General features: G+C 38.5%; 1 protein-coding gene across 2 annotated transcripts in view; it reads right to left on the bottom strand.

Annotated features, from left to right (window-relative positions):
* Nrx-1 (neurexin 1) overlaps positions 1-23,803 on the bottom strand; it is a 503,500-nt gene that overhangs the window by 85,770 nt on the left and 393,927 nt on the right. For both annotated transcript variants that reach the window (XM_076781599.1, XM_076781600.1), the window contains one exon: positions 11,688-11,796. In XM_076781599.1, the coding sequence (XP_076637714.1) occupies positions 11,688-11,796 (109 nt within the window). The remainder of the gene's footprint in view (positions 1-11,687; positions 11,797-23,803) is intronic.

Raw genomic sequence — 23,803 nt, 5'->3', positions numbered from 1 at the left:
AACTTCATTGATACAATTTCGCTTGTTTCCCGTGCGATTGGTTTCCAGTACCTCGCGAATCGATCCGAAAACATTTTTCAAACAAAACATACTATTCTTCGGATACAAATCGAACAAACTTTTTAAACAATTTTTCATGTGAATTACTGTGGATCATTTAATTTACAGATAATACGAAGCATTCTAAAATTTTACTATTGTTAAGATTTTCAAAACCGTAACTGTTCAAGCACTTGTTGAAAGAAACAAACCTTCTAACCCTTTGATAGATCGTCGAGGAGCTAAGAAACTGAATTTCGAGGAGATTAAAAAAAATAAGTGGGAGTAATTCTTCGATCGTCTGCAAAATTTTCGGCCGTGAAATTTCATAGGTAAAATAAGGCTTGAAGCTGACGTTTCTTTCGACGAACGCGAGGGAATCCCGTCGAAGAAAATATACTCCCGTGGAATCTGAATAATTCCGAGTATTCTTCGCGAATGCCGTATTCAGGAGACGTCAGGTTCCCCGGGAAAAAGAGGGGCGCGCTTCCTGTCGCGGTGCTTCCGGGCCGATTATTTATGAAAAAGGACACGCCGCTGCACTTCTCCGTCGAGGCAGAAGGCACACGGACGAACCGAGCGTAGGGGAACGACAAATGGCGCGAGCGAAATAAAAATGGCACGGGGAGGTTTCGACGACGTTAGGAATTCTCGGTGCATCGGTGGTGCATGCCTCTTCTTCCGTCGATCGATCCGCGATTTCGAATGCGCCTTTTCGAGCGGCCGCTTGCAACCGACAGCCCCAGAATGCATTTCGTGGAATCGACCGCGATAAAGAGACGCATTTACGCGCTCGACGATTTGTAATTCGGTCGAGGATCGCGCGGGGGAATTTTACTTTCCCTTCAAAATATTATAAAACGATTTTTGATAAAAATCAATCAATGTGGATAGAGGCTTGGTTAAAAATTTATTAATAAAATTAAATTAAAAAATTTCAAATCGTTCTGTAAAAATTATTTTCGGTTGTGGGGATTAATTACAATCATTTTTGGTGAATACATATACCCCCGAAATCTTACCCAGTTTCGAGAAAAAAATTCGTTACCGAAAACACAATGTCTGATCATGAATGAATGATTACCCTTAAATTTCACGTGTTTCAAATTGTTCTAAAAAAATTATTTTTAGTTGCAGGGGTCGATTACAATCATTTTTGGTGAATAGACATACCTCCGAAATGCTACCCACTTTCAAGAAAAAAATTCGAATAGGTGCCTACATTTTTCGGCGAAAATGAAAAATTTCAAATCGTTCTAAAAAAATTATTTTCTGTTGCGGGGGTCACTTACAATCATTTTTGGTCATTACACATACCCTCAGAATCCTAACCATTTTCGAGAAAAAAATTCCTTACCGAAAATCTAATCTGAGGCTTGAATTGTCTGCCCGAATTTTCATGCGAATCTTTAAAACGTCATAACTTCTGAACGGATTGGACGATTTTAATGTTTAAAAAAGCAAACTACGCGTATTTTGATGGAGAATATATACAAATCGCAAAAATATGCGAAAAGTTGGTCCTTGAACCCGCAAAATGAGAAAAACCCCATAAAAATGATCTAATTTTCAAACAGCCATAACTCTTACAATAGTGAATATATTTCAGTGAAACTTTTTTCTGAAGTAGAGCTCATGGGTACCTATAAAAAAGTATTACACAACTTTTCTGTAGGGCGTCAAACAAAATTACTAAAAATGAAAAACGAATTTTTACGAAAAATCGACCCAGGGGTAGGTGCCTAAATTTTTCGACGAAAAAAAAAAATTTCAAATCGTTCTAAAAAAATTATTTTTGGTTGCAGGGGTCAATTATAATCATTTTTGGTTAATAGACATACCCCCGAAATCCTACCCACTTTCGAGAAAAAAATTCAGTACTGACGAAACTTTAAACGTTAATAACTTTGTAACGAAGCCTCCATCGACAAATTGGTATTCTTAATTTTCGTTCTATTTTGACCTCTAGAATCTCCCATTACAATTTTTCCCAGGGTTGGTCGAACTCCCTGTATATATTTCACACTTCAGATTTATATTCTACACATTTTGTTTTTTTCCTGTGTGGAATATAAATTTGTGGAACTAAATCAATATTAACAGTTCGATATTTAAGGTTCTCGATAAATTCTGAAACATACATGAAAACACAAAAAGTTAACATGGTCCTAGTTAAATAAAAAAAAAAAAAAGTTATCCATATATATATTTCATACTTCAGATTTATATTGTACACGTTTCGTTTTTCTCTGTGCAGAATATACATTCGTGGAACTAAATCAGTATTAACAGTTCGATATTTAAGGTTCCCGATAAATTCTGAAACGCACATAAAAACACAAAAAATTGATCCTAGTTATTAAAAATAAAAACAAAACGTGCACGATATAAATCTAAGTTCGTGGACCTAAATCAGTACTACTGACATACTTTTTTAACGACGTTTCCGGTTAATCGACGTAACTTCTTACCTCAGTGAGAAGTATTCCTCGCGTGTCTCTCGCGGGAAGCATAAGAATAGGGCGCTGATCCGCCAACTCTCTTCGCGACTCGAGCTCGAAAACTTTTAGGGAGTTTCGCGTTCCTCCCCACCCTACACCGTAGTAGCTCACCTTCCGCAATTTTCTTCGGTCGCGGAGAGTCTGAACGCGCCCGGGTTAAATTACAAATTTCCCCAGCGCGGTCGCGGGATGAAATCACAAATTCCAAATGCACCCATCGCGGGGGGACGAGAAGGAAGGGGGGACCAGCCCAGTGACGCGGCTGTTTGCATTCAGGCGACGATCCTTTGAATCGGGACGCTCTTATGAATGCTAATTGAAGATTTTCCAGGACAACTCGTTGCTCCGGGGCTTTGGTTGCTCGTCGATGCGCCAACAACCCTATCGGATACGTCGAAAAGTTCCCGTATCGTCGTCCAAAAATTCTATCGTGACGCGTGGCGCGTGGAAATAATGAGAAAAATTCGTGTAAAAGCGTGACCCGTTTAACTATCTTCCCGAATTGCCATTTTTGAACTCCCGGAATACGCGGTTGCTTATTTTCGTTGGAATTGGAGTACGACTTCTGGGACAATTGTCCTAGGAATTTTTGAAAAATTTAACACAGCGAGATCTAAGTAAGTGTATTTGTTTTCGTGGAACAAACTCGAAATTGTCAAAGTTTTTGATATCAATATATACGTAAAACATCGTTGTTTTGATATCTAAGCGAATCTAGAGTGAATTTGCCTCTGTTTCGGGATCGTAACCGTAAACCCATGTTTCATCGCTGTTAATATGTAATTTATGAAGTTGGGTCGTTTACAGCTCTTTGTGTAAGAGCTGTGTAAACTCCTCGACGATAGCTCTTTTGTTCGTTAGCAAGCAATTTCGGCATAAATTATGCTGCAACCATTCTTGTGCCCGGAGTAGTTAAAATTGACTGACACGACCATGTGCAATTATTTGTTGCAGATCGGAAATAAAATGCGGGATATACAATGGATGCAGGATGGAGGCGATTGCGAGATGTTACTCAATAGGGAATTAAGGATCGCGTGCATTCTGACATTTTATGGCTGTTATTTCCATCTTACGTAACGTGAGTACTGCTTCCTCTTGATATAACATCATGTTCTTTAGTGCATCGACGAGTATAATTCTTTTATATGTTAGAGTGTCTATAACTATAGGTGTTCTATTATTTTCTGCTATTAAAAAAAATCTACCTCTGACACGATGAAAAGCTCGTAAAATATAAATTATTATCGCGCACGTAAACCATATTATCCATAAATGTATTACGGTAACGCAAAACAAACGAGGATATTTTGGTTATTTAATTGGTTTGTTGTTCGCTGATGCCTGTTACAGTGATACGTGTTGACCCAATTTTATGATATATCTTGTACAGACAAATTTACATGCAGCGTGAACAATTGATGGAACCAGCGAATGGGAACGTATATCGCGCCAAATCAAATTTCAAATTTGTTTTTCAATCCATTTCGAGGGTCAAATACGGGTAACTCAATTTCGAAAAAATTCGACCGCCGTCTCTATGCGTCATTTTTGAATATACGAATCGTTTTCGGTAATGGTGGCTGAGCAATTTCAATTTTTATTACAGTTACTTGTTTCTTCTACAAAGAACATCTATCTCTACATATTATTTCAAATTTTAATGAATGCAAAGAGTCGATACTTTCTTACAATTAGACTGCGGATGTTTATGCATTTATGGGAAATTTTAATTTTTAAAAAACTACGTAATGCACTTGATATGCAAATATACATACGTAGGATACGAATTATTATATTTAGGGATCGAGACAACCCTCTACAAAGATCCACAGTCCACTTATAATATAAAATTTATTGCGTTTAAAGTTAACACTAATACCAAGACGACACTATAATTTTTTGCCCGACAAAAATGACTTTCCAGGTCTTCGTGACACCTTGGTATTTCATCGGAAATTAATTCGAATGCGATTCGCTAATGCACATCGAGCACCGGGTAACGAAAAGTGTTCGCGAAGTTACTTTACCGCGAGCCTGTCGATAATTCACAAGCGTCGAGCTTAATACTTCCAAGGCTGTCAAACTGTAAATTATTATCGAAAATATCGGCCATCCGAAGCCGTTTTCGTTGTACTTTCTTCGCGAATTTTCTGAGAAACTTACCGAGTATTTGAATAATTAAGGTAAACCGTTGCGAAAGTTTTGCAAGTTCGATGCCGGCGCTCGGCTCGGGAGGGCTCGAAATTAAAAATTTCTCGGGGCAATTTTTCACGCAACTTTTCGCGCCCGCCATTGTCCTCGTAGCCGCAATATGTAAATTGATGCAGGACAAACTGCTTCGTGGAACGTTGCCTTTTTTAAACGTCACTTCTTTTTCTCAACAAGTGTTGAAACAGGACATGGACGAAATTATTATTATCGAATAATACATTTTAACGGGCAATGCCCCGACTATTTTATGGTAAATGTTAGGGATTGTATTTCACACAAACAAAGAAGTTACAGCCATATGCATCCAGTAGTGACGTTGATATTAAACAGTTGACGAATAAAGCGCAGAAATTTTATATATTTTATTATTTATTGAATAAATTGTATTACTATATTAACCATAGTTGTGTTTATGAAAAATTAGAAACAAATTTTTAAGAAAAATAGATGGAAGGTGGGTATCGATTCTTTGGCGAAAAAAAAAAATTTCAAATCGTTCTGGAAAAATTATTTTCTGTTGCGGGGGTCGATTACAATCATTTTTGGTCATTAGACATACTCCCGAATTCCTACGCACTTTCGAGAAAAAAATTCATTACCGAAAATATAATTTCTGGTCAGAAATGTTTGCCCGAAATTTCATGGAAATCTTTAAAATGTCATAACTCCTGAACGGATTTGACGATTTTGATGTTTAAAAAAGCAAACTACGCGTATTTTGATGGAGAATATGTATAAATCGTAAAAATATTCGAAAAGCTGGTCCTTGACCTCGCAAAATGAGGAAAAACCAATAAAAGTGGTCCAATTTTCAAACAGCCATAACTCTTACAATAGTGAATATATTTCAGTGAAACTTTTTTCTGAAGTAGAGCTCATGGTTACCTACAAAAAAGTATTACACAACTTTTCTGTGGAGCGTCAAACAAAATTACTAAAAATGAAAAACGGATTTTTAAGAAAAATCGACAGGGGGTAGGTGCCTAAATATTTCGACAAAAATGAAAAATTTCAAATCGTTCTAAAAAAATTATTTTTTGTTGTGGGGGTCGATTACAATCATTTTTGGTCATTAGACATACTCCCGAATTCCTACTCACCTTCGAGAAAAAAATTCCTTACCGAAAATACAATGTCTGATCAAAAACGATTCCTTAAATACGATTCTTTAAATCATAATTTCTGTACAGATTGGAGGATTTTAATGTTTCAAAATGCAAACAACGCGTATTTTAGTGAGGAATATGTAGAAATTCCAAAAATATTCGAAAAGTTGTTTCTTAACCCCGCAAAGTGAAAAAACTCCCTCAAAAATGGTCCAATTTTTAAACAGCCATAGCTCCTACAATAGTGAATCAATTTAATAGTATCTCTTGATATTTTTAGAGATAAAATCGAAATAAATAAACCGAGATTTCACACGAATTGCGCGGACGTTAAAGCGTTAAAGTAATGGATCGAATTTGTTCTGTTTTAATTTTAATTTCGTAACATGGCTCCCAGGGGCGCGTACCCCTTGCTGTCCCTGCTTCGTGACGGTTCTGTTCGCTGATATTCCGCGTCGTTTCCGTCCCACATGCGAGTTTCGCGTTTTTATAAAACGCCCTTCCCGTTTTACGCGTCACTGAACCTCCGGCGCGGGAATATTAGAGGTTTTCTAATTGTTTAACGCGTCACTTGGTAACGACGTCATTATAATCGCACGAAACATCCGTCCTTACGACACGTTTGTTCCCGTCTTTCTCGGAGAAAACGCTGGATTTCGAGAGCTCAAACATTTGCGGAGGAAATTATACCGTTCCACGAAGGCTCAACGGCCCCGTCTCATTAAGTTGATATTTATCAAAGAATGAGTACTCGAAAATGAAAAGGAGAGCAATATTCGACGATTTTATTCGACGATGCCTTCGTGTGTTAAAAATATATCGAACAGTTTTGATGAAAGAAAGTAAATGCGAGCGTTTCCTTACGACAATGTCAGCTTTGCCTCGGCACACGGTAGGCTAGGTTTCTTCAATCATAGTGGTGCGATATGCATAAATAAAATCGGAAATGTCGCTATCGTTGCACGCAAGCATTTCTTTAAATACTTGCTCGTTCATTTAACACTATTTCTAACGTGGTTTTATGCGTACCTCTCTGGAAATAATTCTGAATGTAAATTATGTTATTTTTAATATCACTTTATTTATTTATGGGGCTTCTAAACCGAATTTTTAGAATTCTTGTCCATTTGTATCTCTGTTCGTTCCGTTATGAGCACCCCAGGGAACAGAATAGGCTATTTTCGCTCGATAGGAACAAGTAAAAAGTCTAGTTTTCTAATCGTAACCGATCCATACCCAAACGCATAAGAAAAACGAAAATATTTTTAAATTTCTCGCAACGTCGTTTAGTTAGTCGATGCATGAAACTTTTATTCGTACGGTTCGTCGATGGAGAACTGATCATCCCAGGAACGTTTGATTTAAGCGGCCCCTTATACAGGCAACCCGCGGTGCTTCATAATGGAAATGGAAACGTCGATAATTTCCAGGAAATATGATACACTCGCGGTGATATAAGAGAAGAGGAAAATTATTTTCCAGACGAGGGCGGTCCCTGTTACTAAACGAAAGTCCCGTGCGCCGTTGCAAGCTCTACATAAATCTTGTCGGGCCGAATGATTCGCGGCGGCGTGCCCCCGCTGATAAATCTCGACGTGGAAATTGATTATCGAAGGCGAATTTTCCATGGTATTTATACGCCCGTGAGAAATTCGATCGAACGCGCTGGCTACCCCTTCGTCGTTCCCGGCTCGTTTCTCCGTATCTCGCGTTTTTTTCAACCTTTTATTAATCGAACCGCGTCAGTTCGCGGGACAGCGCGATGCCCGGCGAGATATTATAGTCGGGTCGAATTTAATTGGTCGTTCAAGGCCACTTCCACCGACTGTAAATCATTCCAAAGTACCGTCGAACAACAGGTTAGTCGAATGTGTAAGGCAGTTCAGGATGAACGCAGTCGATAAAGCATTAGACAGTTGTAAATTATAGATCCAAACAACGTCGTTGATAACGAGAATCGAGCGTGAATATGATAAACTGTTTGTTGATAAAATAAGATTATTGGACGACGTCGATATACTAAATTTTACTATTGAGTCACATGGTTCCCTTTCAAGCTATACTATAGATCTCATTATAGATATAATTTTGCAGAAATATTAGTTTTTCAGACTTTCCTCCCTCTTAATATTATTCTTCTTATTAATCTATTCTGAACATCGTAATGTGAATTGTAAGATTAACCTTTACTATACAATAATGGATATTTTAAAATATTAAACGCCATTTTTCAAAGTCTTTTAAAATCTTCCATGACAATTAATTTGTCACAATTACAAATTGGGAGGAATAGCAACATTTGTCTCCGTATCGTTTAAACGTAACTTCCCCTTAAAAATTCATAAAATTTCTTTCCTTTTCGCTTGAACGGCGTAATATTGTTTTCTTTTTTTGTCTTACTTCCGTTCTCCATTTAGTATTCCTTCTCTTATTTCGTGCTCTTAGATTTACTTTCGAGTTCTTATTCTTTCCAGTTTCCTTTACTTCTCCGTTCCTTCGTATTTCTTCCTCCGCCAGCGTATTGTCCTTTCATCCCTCCGGGAGCTCGAACGAGGAATTCCTGCCGGAATTGCGGCCCTCGCCTCGGCTGTTGCCCGGATATTTATGCTAAATAGGGATTTTGAAATACGATATTGTACCAAAGCCTGGCACTGCGGAGGAGCTGCGCCCCGGGCACGATCGAAAGCGATGTTCAGGGGTTGAATTTGCAGCACGTTAAAAAGGAAATAACGGGTCGGTGAAATTAGCATCGCTAATACTTTCGTTCCCCGTAGTTATTCAACATTAAACGAAAGTTCATTCGATCTTTATTAGACGCGGAGTTAAATATTTTTACAACTCGTTTCAGTCTGACTGCAATTTCAACCTGCGTAAAAAATATCTGAAATAATTTGCATCATTCCAGATTATTAAATGCGAGGCATTTCAAGCAAATTTATTGTACATAATGTTTTCCCCCATTTTAAACACGGGAAATATTTAAAATTTTACGTCCTTTGTACCTGTTATTTATGGTTCATAATTAATATCATTACTGTGGATATTTTTCTTACTCAAATACTTTATTAAGTAGATACTAAAACGAGTTTTATATCGAGATCCTAGAACAAAATGGCGTTGAAGAGAAATTACATGTGACACCTTATTCGTTGGATCTAAATTTCAACGACGATAATTAAGTAGCGTGTTTGTATAAAGAAACGTGACTCCCCCTCATCCCTTAACCATTTTATTAATTCAATTGTTTTCCCCGTGCAGGGGCTAATCAAAACTGATTACCTGCAAAATGCAAAGTCGAGCGGTAAAATGATACATCGCGGGCGGAAACGCGAGGCTTCGGTGTTCCGTGTCTGTTTTAATTAACATCAATTAGAATTAATATCGTGTGTACGCAATTAAATACGGAATTTCAGGGAAGTCGCCGGCAACAACTGTGCCCGTCGACAGGAATTCATTAAATCACGTTTCATACGACCAGAAACTCTTTTCCTCTTTTCGAGATTGACTTCTATCGGACGGCTATTCGAGACGATTCCGGCGTAAAAGAAAGGCACGGGGATTAGAGGGGAAACGGAATACATTCTCGATTTTTATCGATCGATCTACGTTTCCTTCGAGCTACGAACGCACGATTTTTCGAGGCTCGACGCCGCCTTGGATTCTAAGAATAAACGCGATCAGGAACTCCTCGAAACACAATATCAGCGTGCAAGTGCACGCTCCTGCATTGTTCATACGTTACGTAGCTTTCGTGCGGAGTTACGAAACGATCTTGATACAGTAATTCCCGGTTTTACGCGGAAGTTGTACGTTTCTCGTTATATTGACGAACGCGACGCTTCGATAAATTTTATTTCCCTGTTTAATGGGGGGAACGTGGAGGCGAAAAAACCCCGATAAAACGGGGATACACGAGGCCGGGTCGTAAATTTCCAGGATTCCGTTACAAAGTGTACCCGATGCAGATGGAACGACAAGAGTTTGGAAACGAGAGGGCAGGTAAGGAGCCCGGTAGAATGCTGGGAGTAAATTGTGTGTCGGTACCAGACGTAAAACAGTTGATTGCTTTCGAAACGTTGCGTCGACGACGATCGCGTAGGGTAAATAGCAGCGGCGTTGTAGTTGCATTTCGAGTCGAGTGTCTATTACCAGCAATGAGAGGCAATCCGATTAGTTTCGAGGCGATGAGGAACGTTCGATAGATTGAAACAGAGGCTTCGCTGTTACAAGGCACTCGCTTCTTATTTCGCTCTCGAACGAAACGTTTTTACGAACGCGAACGAGGAAGAGCAATTTCGCTACACGAGCAATTGCATTTCTTTCGGGGCGATCGGAGTTTTAACTAAAATATTCGACAATTCAACCGTCCACTTTGTTTAGTTTGAGAAAGGCCAATTAAACTTCCCAATAATTTCTTGCGATTTATTACGAGTCGCGAAGTAAACGGTAACTCCGATAATAAATTGTTTAGAAATAAACGGATATCGAGGCAGCAGAATGTTGCTCGGTTTCCGTTATTTCCAAACAAAAATCTATTCCGAAACTGTTGTTTAGTCCCAGCAGGAACTCGCGTGCCGTAGTCAGTAAATAAAAAAAAAAAAAACAACGTCCAGTCGAAAATAGCTCGAAAAACGGAAAAAGTTGGCTGGAAAACGTTCACGAAATAACTTCTACCCGTCGACAAAAAATCACCACGATTTTTTTAACAGGGTCCCAACGTTCGAGGTCGCCCCGTTTACGAACTTCAAGAATATGTCGCTCGCGAGGGAAATTGTACGCTCCGACGCAGCTGCGAAACAGTTGATTGGTTTCGGACTGTCGGCGTCAGAACTGGCGACGCACGAATTTCTGATTGCTTTTGTTCGCGCAATTTTGCTTACGTCGCGATCCTTCTCGAATTCTCTTTCCCTGCTCGCCGTATTCCTTCGAATTAAACTAAAAATCCAAGCTCTACACGGCATATGCGATTGTCAGTAGTTTTTAAATTACATTACATTACTTTTCGTATAGCTTGCGGCCTTTAAAACTTAATTCGTATTTGCGTGACTTTGTTTTATACGAATTTTAAATTAATTATTTCTCGATTGTCTTAAAAGAACATCTTTAGTACAGAAGATATAATATGTAAGGAACAACAAATGTGGATTATATATAGTAGATATTATCGTTTATAAAATTCTAGCAAAATAATTTAATTTGTCCGATAGTCGACGAGTTTAATGGACGTTGCCCATTTCAATATGGCCGCCGCGTCGGTGACGTATCGACACGCATGCGCGATTATCGAGATTCGAAAACGACGTTGCGGTCGAACGGGTTCGAATTCGAGCGCGAACGAGCCTCTTTTTGTATTCGTACCTCGTCGTAGAACAAAAAGCGCGAACGAGATCAGCGACGCGTGACTCGATGACTCGAAAGAACGAACTGTGGAATGGCGTCGATGGACAAGAGGAAGCCTGACGGGAATTGTCGACGGTTATGTTCCGTTGCGACGTGGGCTCGTGAATATTTATGGAACCAATTCCACAAAATCTGCGATTGGGAGACTATGGTCTATTTCTACTAAATTTAATCGTGAAAAGAGTATTGCAAATTTATCTTCATTTTTTCACTGTTAAAAATTTATAGGTTTTATATAATCGATGTCTAATGGAATTCTTTTTATAAACTTCAGCATGCAAATGCAGAGTTAATGCGTTCTTTGCCTTTTATGCTGTAATATCGATTGAAGTTTACTGTCTGCTTTACATTTTAATGAACTGTACCAGTTGAAAGAAATCGTTAGTCATTTTCTATGATTCTACAAATATTTTTAATTTCTTTTTACCTTTCACGGCGGCCTCGTCGTCGATTCGGAATTTGATAGCATTCGCTTTTCTGGAAAATCTCAGCGTATGCCACATATCATCGTTCAGACCTTGTCCAGCCACCAAAATCTGAAACAAGAAATTAAATATAACAATTAAATCGCATAATTCTTACAATCTTTAGCATGTTTTGACCAATGTGCTTTAAAGAAAGTATAACTTAGGTATAGTTCGAGGGTCTTTGCAACCAGTTATTCGGAATAAAGGTCCAAGAACCTAAGCCTATGTTATGACGGTTTCCAAGCAGGTGTCGCTGCGCGTTCGAAGGGACGAATGCCAAAATTACGTTAAAATCAACGTTAATGCCGTGTACAACGTTAATTGCAGAGCATTGGAGGGATCAATTGAACCGAAACACCGTGTTAAACGCGTTAGGATCATCGATGTTCCGTCTAATATCGCGCACCGGAGAAATCTCCGGTCGTTGAATTTCGGGGAACGCGATGGAACGTCAGGACAGAATTTCTGCTTCGGTTTTACGCTTAACGGCCGCCTCGAAATGAGATTGATTGCGTATTGCAGGATGCAACCAGCTCGCCGTCGACTCAAACGCCGAGGAAATTTGCGCCGCGGCGCAATGAAAACGCCTCGGGCGGAAACGCGCCGATTGAATTACGTCGCGCGGATGCAATAATGGATACTTGAGCGCGAGCAATTAGCGCAAAGCGACCGCTGCCAGTGCTTGCCATTAGGGAAACACAACGAGGCCAGTTTCGAGACCAAGCTTTAATGAAGACAGGCCCTGTCAGCGAACCGAAGTTACAAGAGGACCTGCTCGATCGCACGCGAATTACAGAGTATTCAAAGAAATTCGACTGGGACAGATTACAAATTTTATTTGCAAACAGGAAGCTTCATTGACACTAGATCTACAAAATTGCTCAAAATGATCCATTCGTAATTTCTAATCAAAATTCTAAAAAATGAACATTCTTTTCCATTTCATTATACATTTTCGTATCGTTTTAATTTCTTTGGTACAAATAAATACACCATAACTGTCGGTAGTTCTAGTGTTAAGCTAGATCCTTGCAACTCTACGTTTATTATATTGTTAAGGGAGCGTTTGATTACAACAATGCGAAATAAAATTAATTTACTGACAATCTACTCGTGAATAATTTGTCAGAAACTTTTATCAAACCTGATTCTACAGTAAAATAAGTACAGGGGGTCCGGCTAACCCTGGGAAAAATTTTAATGGGAGATTCTAGGGGCCAAAATAAGACGAAAATCAAGAATACCAATTTGTTGATGGAGGCTTCGTTAAAAAGTTATTAACATTTAAGGTTTCGCCCGTACTGAATTTTTTTCTCGAAAATGCGCAAGATTTTAGGGGTATGTCTATTCACCAAAAATGATTCTAATTAACCCCCGGAACCGAAAATAATTTTTCCAGAATGATTTGAAACTTTTCAATTTCACCGAAAAATTTAGGCACCTACCCCCTATCGATTTTTCTTAAAACTTCCTTTTTCATTTTTAGTAATTTTGTTTGACGCCCTATAGAAAAGTTGTGTAATACTTTTTTGTAGGTACCCATGAGCTCTACTTCAGAAAAAAGTTTCACTGAAATATATTCACTATTGTAAGAGTTATGGCTGTTTGAAAATTGGACCACTTTTATGGGGTTTTTCTTATTTTGCGAGGTCAAGGATCAACTTTTCGCATATTTTTGCGATTTGTATATATTCTCCATCAAAATACGCGTAGTTTGCTTTTTTAAACATCAAAATCGTCCAATCCGTTCAGAAGTTATGACGTTTTAAAGATACGCATGAAATTTCAGTGAAACATATCGACGCTATGGTCAGTCATGAAATTTTCGGTGATGTATTTTTTTCTCGAAACTGAGTAGGATTTCTGGGGTATGTCTGTTGACCAAAAATGCTTGCAATTGACCCCTGCAATTAAAAATAATTTTTCCAAGACGATTCGAAAGTCTTTTTTTTCACCCAAAACTTTCAGCACTTACTCGAATTTTTTTCTCGAAAATGCGCAAGATTTCGGGTGTATGTGTATTCACCAAAAATGATTGTAATTGACCCCCGCAACCGAAAATAATTTTTCCAGAATGATTTGAAATTTTTGAATTTAATTGTTAATAACTTTTCAACGAAGCCTCCATCAACAAATTGGTATTCTTGATTTTCATCTTATTTTGGTCTCTAGTATATCCCATTAAAATTTTTCCCAGGAGTGGCCGAACACCCTGTATACTATTTTTTCCTTAGAAAAGAAAAGGGAAGAAATAGTTTTCCTCGAATGGATCGCTGATTCTATCGTAGTTTGCGAACATGAAACGAGTGGAAATAGTTGAATAAAGAATTATGGTGCAGTTACAACGTCGCGATCTCGTATAAAACTGTTTTACACCGAACCGTGTAGCAAGTAACGCTCGTTAATTTGAGTTTGAGTTTAAATATTCGTTACTAAATACCCATTAATGGTAATCCACTTTTTGACTCGTGCGTTCTCATAACGTCGGAAGCCCGAAATATATGCACGAGTTCTGAGTAACGGCGCTCGCGTGGCGTTATCGATACATCTAGGTGCACCTATAGTGAACCATTCCGGGAGTATAGCGCCGTCGATAAACTAACAACACACGGTGCTTCTCGTTCGGTTAAACCACCATAAATCCGGGCAACTCGTCACTATCTCCTAACTGGTTTGGTCCACGCTGCCATGCGTGATATTCATCTATCACGTGGCATCTGACACACGTTTGTCACCTGACGTCACCTTTGCACCACCACTATCGCTTGCGTTCCCCTCAGCGAAACGTAAGTGTTATTTCCGACCGTTTGTATGACGAGTGTTCAATCACCGTCGAAAACCCCCTGTCGAGAAAGTTATTTTTCACAACTTCCCAATAAAATCATGCAACAGCGGTCCAACTCGTCGTCTCGTATTCGCCTAGGATACAACTTTCCACTTTTTATATGAATATATTTCCAACACTCTTCTTGCAACGTTCCTTCTATCATCGCTGTTCGACTTGAACTAAACTCTCGCCCAAAAGACCATTCATTAGGTTTCATTCTGACCAAAACACATGTCACTCGCATCTTAGCACAGTTCACTCTTATTACTTAATACACTTCGCGCAACATATTTAAGAAATCATTCGTTCCCATTCATTAGTGTACAGATACATATCATTCACAGACTTATTATACAACAATATCCTACACTATCTGCGTTCAAAATAAATACAGACGCAATTTGAAAATCTTTTTACGTCTTCTTTGGACGTACGAAACGAACTCTAATGAAATTGTAGAGAATTATAAAAATGATAATATTGTTTACAGGTTATACAAACATTAGTAAGAGTCATAAATCCATTTCGTTGCGTTGAAATATTTACGATCTTGGAGAAGGAAGTAGACAAATATACATTCGATGGTTCCCTTTGCAATATTTTCCCATCTCTCACCAAACTCGAGATACAGCGATGATTCTTAAAATGACCGCTCCAAGGCCAGGCTGTTCGCTTTACGTACAGCGGAGGTGAAATTCGACACCAGTCTTCGCGCTCCGCTGGTTCTGAGGGGGGCGGGAACGTTCGACTTACGAATCACGCGTTCACTTAACGAATCATTACCGGTATAACCCAACGTATTATTCTATAAAATGTCTAAATTGGGTTTCTGAGGTCAGTAACGCAATTCCCGAGGACGTCGAAGCCCCGACTCCGCTGAAAGGAGAGCTCATAGGTTTTCCCTGTCGTCGATTTTTATCAAACAAGAAGGAGATCGAGCGCGAGACCTCGTCGGCTCGCCTGGCTCGCTTTGAATACCAGAAGACTTCGCGTGGAAATCCGATGTGGAGCCAACCAGAGGGGGGTGAGAAAACGTTCGCGTGGGCGAGCCAGGTGACGCGAGAAAGCACTCTTACCGCGGGTGAAGTGAAATTACATAGAAAGTCTATCAGTAGACGGATATTACGGTTCCCCGGGGTAACTTTATCGCCGACTCACGCTCGGATAATCGCGCGTCTCTGTCCGCCGCCTACAAATCAATCTGGCAATTAAGGGACGTTTTGTCGCGGTGCTCGAGCTCGATCGAGCTTTATCGAATTCATCGGCGGCGCAGCGAGGCGTCGCCGCGCAGGAAATCGCAGCTGCATAAAGCGTTCAATCGTAGCGTGGCGTGTGATAGCATTATCGATTGTCAGACGGCGCGCGTCTTTTTGCTGCGTTCGTGCGATAAGCTGTTCGCTGGCGCGACGCGTTTATCGATGACATCGTTGCAAAGCGCGAAAGTCGCCTCGCTGGCGATGGCCAAACGCTATTGCCCGACGAACGCGTTTCTTCTATACGATATTGGCATAACCGTTGTTTCGAAATTAGGGTCGCGATAATTTTTTTGGGGCGTATCGTAATTCATCGTGCAATGTTTAACGCTAGACCTACCGCGACCGGTCAAATGACCGTTTGTAAAATTTCGTTTAGAATTTCTAACACACAATGTTATTTTAGCACCATGTAACTTTACAACTTTTCTTATAATATACGTATAATGAATTTTAGAGTATTCACTTCTATTCTTATTGTGTGTTGTCTGAGAAAAATATGTAGGTCTTGCCTATCACGACCGATCTGATCGGTTGCATGATTTATATTTTTTTGTAAAAAACAAAATTTGGTATCAAATTCTGGTTAGCTTCCGATGTAAATAGGAAATACAAGATGAAAGGGGAGAATCTTCAGCTGCTACTGTCTCAAAACAGTCTAACAACGCGTGTTAAAAATACTAAAACTTTAGACGCGTGCAGTTCCGAAACTACTATTGTTTTATGCATTTATTGAGCCATCGTTGGAAGTGGTAAACCTTCCCCTTTAAAATGGCTGTTGGTTTTTGTCGATCCGACTTCCCGTTTTCGAAATATCGTAATTTATGTAAAGAGGTATTTTTTAAATTCTACTATCCACGCTCTCGCCGCCTTAGAAACGTGAAATAATGCGTATTAAAAATACTAAAACTTTGGATGCCTGCAGTTCCGAAACTATTAGTGTTTTATTCATAATTGAACCACCCTTAGAGGCGGTGAAGCTTCCTCTTTAAAATGGCTTTTGGTTTTTGTCATTCCGACCTCCCGTTTTCGAGATATCATCGTGTAAAGACAATCGTAATTTTTAAAATTCCACTCGCCGCCTTACGAGAGCCTATTAACGCGTATTAAAAATACTAGAAACTTTGGATGCGTGCAGTTCCGAAACTACTAGTGTTTTATTAATAATTATACCACTGTTAGCAGCGGTGAAGCTTCTCCTTTAAAATGGTTTTTGGTTTTTGTCGATCGGACGTTCCGTTTCGGAGATATCGTAATTTATGTAAAAGGTAATTTTTCTTAATTCGACTATCGCTGTCTTCGTCTGACGCGTCGCGTCGGACCTCCTTGTCGCACGTTGACCCACTGACCGAGTGACCGAGTGACGTCACGTTTACTACTTACTACGGTCACGTGCAGTCAACGACCTTGACAAGGCCGTAGTAAACAAACGCTTCGAACCCTTATATCTCCGGAACTAGCCACCGCATCGACTTGAAACTAAAATCGCTATATCTCCGGAACTAATAAAGCTATCGACTCGCACAAACGCTCATTTTAAAGGGCATTTCATCCTCTATTCAACGACTATACCAGCTACTATAATTTTTGCTGTCTTCTATGTTTATTTTGCAATTTACTTTCACTCCATGCACTCAAAGTTTCAAACAAAAGTTTCAACAATTCTTATTGATTATACGACCTGTGTGCGATAAAACTGAATCATAAATAGTTCATTTAATTGAAAATTAATTTAAATTTAAATATAGAATGTTTGCATAATTATTAGTCAGTACTTTTTCTTAAATGATTGTTTTCTCTAGAACTAAGTACGGTACCGACTTGGAACAAAAACCGATATTTTCAAATGAGAATAGGATAAAAAATAATTGTTCGTCGTGATATATTTCGAGTTGGAATTAACCCGACATTCAATTTCGAGTTCCTTGCGAAACAAAATTAATTTCACATTCTCGACGCGGTTATTGCGTAGAGGCTGTTTCATTAAATTTTGAAATTGACAACTTTACCTACGCGTGGGCATTACGCGCTATAGAGAAACGGATCGTTGGGATTGAATTAAATTTTTACTGCAAGTTAAACAATACGTGGTTTATATTCGGATTCGCGTATATCGTCTCGGTCGATTTTGAATAAATTCAATCAGTCGGATCGCGATTTTGCTTGCACCAATGCATAATTTGATAGAGACGAAAGCTTTAGTTTTCTCGAAAATATCTGGCAGTTGATTTATGGCGTTTTAATTAATTAAATATGGCGATACGCGAACATACAATACGATTTGATCGATACCGTTGTAATTAATCAATAAAGCAGTTTGTGAAAGTGAACTTAATACGATTATTTAACGTGTGTCCGGCTAACGGAGTTAATTAAATGTTCTTCGATCAAAATTAACGTTTAACATCGTGCGATTCGTCAAAAACGTACAATACGATTCGCGTTTAATTTGTTTATACGGCGGTGTGTAACGCTGCCAAACGAAAAAATAGACAAATATTTTGATCAACAACACTGACTTTACGCTGCCCATGTTTTACTGGTTGTGTTATTATTCCGTTGTTATTCGCCCTATAATTACCTCTTTTATCTCTTAAAATGGTTTTTAGAAGCATTTATGTTACCCAAAGGAAATGAAGTTCAATTTAATATAAATTCACGTTGAATTTATTTTTGCATCGTTATAAATTTTTACTTTAACAAAGTTCGACATAAATACATTTCTATAAAATAAATTGCTTTAAAAGAATACTCAAACTATCATCAATAAATTATGTTATCTGTTTTAATTTAATGTAACTCGATTCAGCAATTAACTTTTTTTATCCTAAATTGAAATTTAAATAACAGTTTGTGAACAGTTTATGAACTGCTCTCTTAAATGGTTGGATAACATCGGGGACTATAATTACTGTAATTGCGAAAATGTAATTACTATAAATGTTCGCCAGTCGTGTTGGAAATCCTTAATCAGTTTCGTTTCAATTAGAACCTACTGGTTATACGATACACTCGATCAATTAGAATATAGCGTTAATTTCTGTAATATTATAAGAAAACGGATTCTGTTAATTATTAGAAAATCCACTATAAAGGAAATGAATTTTGATTATTGAATCGTATCAACGATATTGAATGTCAATCAGAACGACAGTGATCTGTTTATTATCTAGATAATAGGGTCACGTAATTAACTTGTACGACTCCATATACATATATCATTTCTGATACGTGTACACACGTGCACGCGTGTGTAATTGGGATAATGGAAGATCAGTTCGTGATTCGATCTGTTTACACCACTAACTTGTTCATATTGTTTCAAACTGCGTTTAATATTCAGTGCTACCTCAATCCATGCTGTTTAGAACACACGAATGCGCATTGCATGCAAATGCACACTAACCCCGTACACAGAAATTTTATTAATCGTTAATTGGCAATGTTGTCTAGCGACTGTGAATAATTATACGACAAGAGAGCAATCGACCTTAAATTAGTTTCATTCTAACTTCGAATCGATGTAACAGGAGTTACTAAAACCTTTGTGTTTTTGAGGTTTAAATAATAGAACTGGCTAAAAACTAGGGCTGAAATAATTTACCAAATTGCTTCACTGGTTTAAATATTTAAGCGACGAAATATTTTGGTATTCGCAGCACGAGCTTCGAACTGATCTGAAATAAAAGAGTTGTTTCAATTTTTCGTAAAATTGGAAATGTATTACATTTTTAAAAAATCATAGCCCCCCTCCAAATCCAAACAATAGGTCTCACTAGTTGTTCGACATTGCAAAGTGAGTATCTACGAATATAAAAAAGTAACTTCTCTTAGAAAATAAGATCAATATTTCATCCAATTTGCAAGTTTTTACTTTTACAAACGTAACTAATAATTCAATCATAACTCTTTATTATTTATAATCGCCCATTCGAGTAGACGATGTCGATGTCTTCTGTGATTTTCCAGAATCTTCGCGACAATTTTGTCCGATTTCAGGTGTCTTCCTGTCTAATTCGATCCAACTAAAGCATTCCAATTTCCCTCGAAAATCTTGAACCCCACCCCCCGATGCTCTTCCCCGTAATCCCGAGGACCGTGATAGAGCATTTCAATTAAAATTTGCTCCGACTCGTCAAATATTTACGATTCTCCGATCAATTTCAGATTGACCGGTCCCTGCGCCTCCGTCCCTGTGTACACGTTATTTGCATTTCTCCTGTCATCGCGAAGAACCCACGAGCCCCGCGTTCCCGCTCGAAATCAACATCCCGTAAAAACCGATAAACAAAACCCCCCAAAAAATATAGGAAACCGCGGGAGGGGACGGGGAAGCGAAAAAATCATTGGCCATCGCGGTACAAATTACCGCGGTTCGCCGAAACCCTCCCCTCCAGCCCTCCTGGAAAACTGATTTCCCGTGGAAATTTCTTTGTAACCGGGGCGAATATTTAAATAGCGAATTTTAATTAAAGTTTGCCCCGGCTCGTCAAATATTTACGATCCCCCGATCAATTTCCGGACTCGCTTCTTCCTCCCTCGCGCTCGCCCCCGCCACCCAAACAGCTCTAGAACCTTCTTTTTTTTTTGTCCTCCCTCCCTCTCTCTCATTCGTCGCGCGACATCGTCCCTATACATTTATTTTTCCTTCGCGGCGAGGAGCTCGACGTTCCATCCGCGAGGAACAAACGGAGCGGCAGTAACGTCCCGAGACCTCCCGGAAATAATTCTCACCGCGAGAAAAACGGTCGCGTTTGTTTCATCCCCCGTTTCTCCTTTTTCCACCCTCTTCGAGGATCGTTCCCGTTACTCCCGTCGAATTTCTTCTGGATCGAGTCGGAGCAATTCGAGAATGAACGCGATAAGACTCGCGAACGTTTAGGTCGTTCGCTCGTGAAAGGCCGCGTGAACGAACGATCGGTTCGAAGGCGACGATTTTCATCGACGCGGGAACACAGGAAGCACGGAATGCCGGTTTTATGAAGTATTGGGGAGCGTCGAGGGACTTTATCGTTAAACACGGGGTACAGGATTTTATTTCCCATCGACCGGGGAGGGGCTGTTAGAAGAGGGACTGTCATCGAAACGAAGATAAAGAAAAACTGATCCAACGAATCCGTTCGGGATTTTCCAGCTGACGTTACGTTTACAAGCCTCCAGGAAAGCGGCTCGAGGTTTGGATAGTTTAATTAGTCCGAGGAATTTCGTTTATTTATTTACAGGAATCGATGAAAGCAATTCGATAAAGTTTCATTAAAAACATCGAAGATGATTTGATATGGTGAAACTTCTGTATGGATGTACTTTATGTGCTATGGTGTACAGTTTATTTAATTCGAAGTAAATTGAAACGAGAAAGATCGATATCACGCTTCTTCTGATGTAAACAGATTTTCTAGAGAAACTCATCCCACTGAAAATTATTATTATCCTTTTTTACGAAATTCCGAGTATACTCGTCCTACTTTCAATGTGTAATAACATACAGGCTTTTGAATAAGCAAATTTTTTGTGCCCACAAACATAAATACACAAATGTAAAGAACTTGAAAAAAATACTACAAATAAAATTTATTACAAGAATTATACATCAATTATTATTTAAAGAGAATGATCTTTTACAGATTTAATATAAGCAAAAATCAACTCCATCGTGTATTTATAACAAAATTTTACAGCAACATAATCACATATTATTAAACGTACGCAAATACGAAAAAGGATGTCGAGTCCTGTTGCCAACGAGTATACTCGTCTTTGATTTTATGCATGTAAATGATCATGAAATAACAGAACTTTGGTAAACGATACCACTCGAAATATAAATGGCAATGGGAATAGCTTCATATAATATGTTTGGAAAATTTTGGAAATTCAGTTTGAGGGAACTTGCTGTATGGGTGGGGAATAGATTTAGGTGGCAACAGTTTTTGGACCCATAAAAATCGCATAGTTGGTCCTCGTGGTGTCCTGCATCGATCGCTCTCCCTGGGGCCAAATGAATTTCTGAACGCACCCTCTAAGCCCTCCCTCTTCGTTTACCCTCGACCATTCCGAGTATTTCACCCGAATGTAGCGGGCAGGTATGTATGTGTAACCAATTTTGCAATCACGATGCTTCCAGTCGACCGCCCAATAAATCGCTGAGCGATTTCGAGAGTGGATCGGCGATTCGTTCATTAGTCGGTGCATAATGCAAATTCGTTAATTCTCGCCCACGCCTTTCAGCGTTCTCCCTTACCTTTCCCTCCCTCCTCGTCCTTTAATTACAGCTGTTTCTGCGCGTTTCTCGTCAAATACGAACGACCAGTATTACCATTATTATAGTCACATTGAGAACGTCGCGATTAAATTAATAATTCGTCGAATAGGAAATAATAAATTCTTTTGGAGAAGAATTTCCGATTTTCATTCGTTCCTTCGTAACTGTTTCAGTCGTTAGTATTTCGAGTCCGAAACGTCTGCAATTTCATTTTAGAAATTAAACTAAATACATACCACTTGAATATTTTCAATGTTTAAAATAACAAAAATAACAATGTTTTCAAAAGTTGCAGTGTTTTAAAGGGAAAGTAATATAATTGGAATAGTTGCTTTGTATATAGAAGAGATTTAAAGAATATTAATGAATGAATTTTACTTCCACATTTGGTCCACAAACTATTGTCAAATTATACTCCTCTCCTGTCCAGAACAAATTTTGTGAACGACACATTTTACCATGCTATTTAAAATAATAAAAATATTGAGGTGGCGCGTTTCTATCGGGGCACTCTGTATGTAGCAGATGTCTGTAGGTAATTTCGCTGGCCGTTAATTAATTCGACCCATTTAATTGGCACATGACGTTCTCTTACTGACCCAATTTTCGTTTCCACGAGTTTACCAAACGGACAGTTTCAAATTTATTTGTACATACACTGACACCGTTCGTATCTAATTTGATTTATTCAAACGATAAGATTTATTACGAAGCTATCTGTTCAATTTACATCGTTATTAATATATTCGTATCTTCTATCTCTGCCTTCAATTAATATTTACATAAGAACTTCTTGATGTTTATCTATAGCTTAATTACAGATTATTCTAAATTTATTACAAGTTATTTGGCAATCTAATTTTCACTATAATTTTCTTCCACTTTTTACTCACTAAGTTAACTGAAGTTCTACTGTGTACACTGTTAATTTTTAATAAATTACAATTTGTTCTCAGATTACTTTACAATGACTCTAAAACTTTGACACGTCAAAAATAATATAAGTTTGCTTTTGAAATAAATTTTATCTACACTTTTCTTGAAGCAACCTGTACGATAACAGCACAAATTCAGTCCAGCGAGCATTGGGCTTCGATATGCAAATGATAAACCGCCATTCTAGGGCAGGGTGTCAACAGCAGACATAACTAATTCCTGGATCATGATTATATCGTACGAATTCGTGTCAGTGTCAGTATAATCGTATATTTGACAAGATCTTTTCCAGAAACAGAAGTTTTTCGTCAAGCATAATAGTTCTTTATTATACAATTGAGAAGATCGTTCGATTTTCCATGGACTAATTGATAGATTCATTACCATATCAATTATACCGTTTAATTATGGAGACCGTGTAGAAACCGTGATTGAAACATAAACGTAAATTACAGCCTCCTCTAATCGTCGTTGTAGTCCAGAGTTCCACGTTTCTACCTAAAATGGGTGTGTGCTTGCAACTGTATTCTAAATCTTGGCTGTCACGAATTAATTAACTTCGATTAACTATTAAATATCCCCATAAAAGAATCTTCAACAAACTTTACATCTATTTTGGGATAAAGTAAAATTATCGAATTTCCACAACTCCCATAAACGAAATATAATTTTATAGTTCTATAAATAACGAGTTATCCATTTTCTATTAGCTATTCGACATTTTTACCTAGATAAGAAATTTTCATCTCTAATTCTCAGAGGAGAACGAGATTCAGCTAAGTGGTGGGGGACAACTCC

This window comes from Colletes latitarsis, chromosome 14 (genome assembly GCF_051014445.1).
Source record: "Colletes latitarsis isolate SP2378_abdomen chromosome 14, iyColLati1, whole genome shotgun sequence".
Taxonomy (NCBI): Eukaryota; Metazoa; Arthropoda; class Insecta; order Hymenoptera; family Colletidae; genus Colletes; species Colletes latitarsis.
The sequence above is the reverse complement of the archived record's forward strand: the minus strand, read 5'-3'. Positions and strand labels throughout refer to the sequence as shown.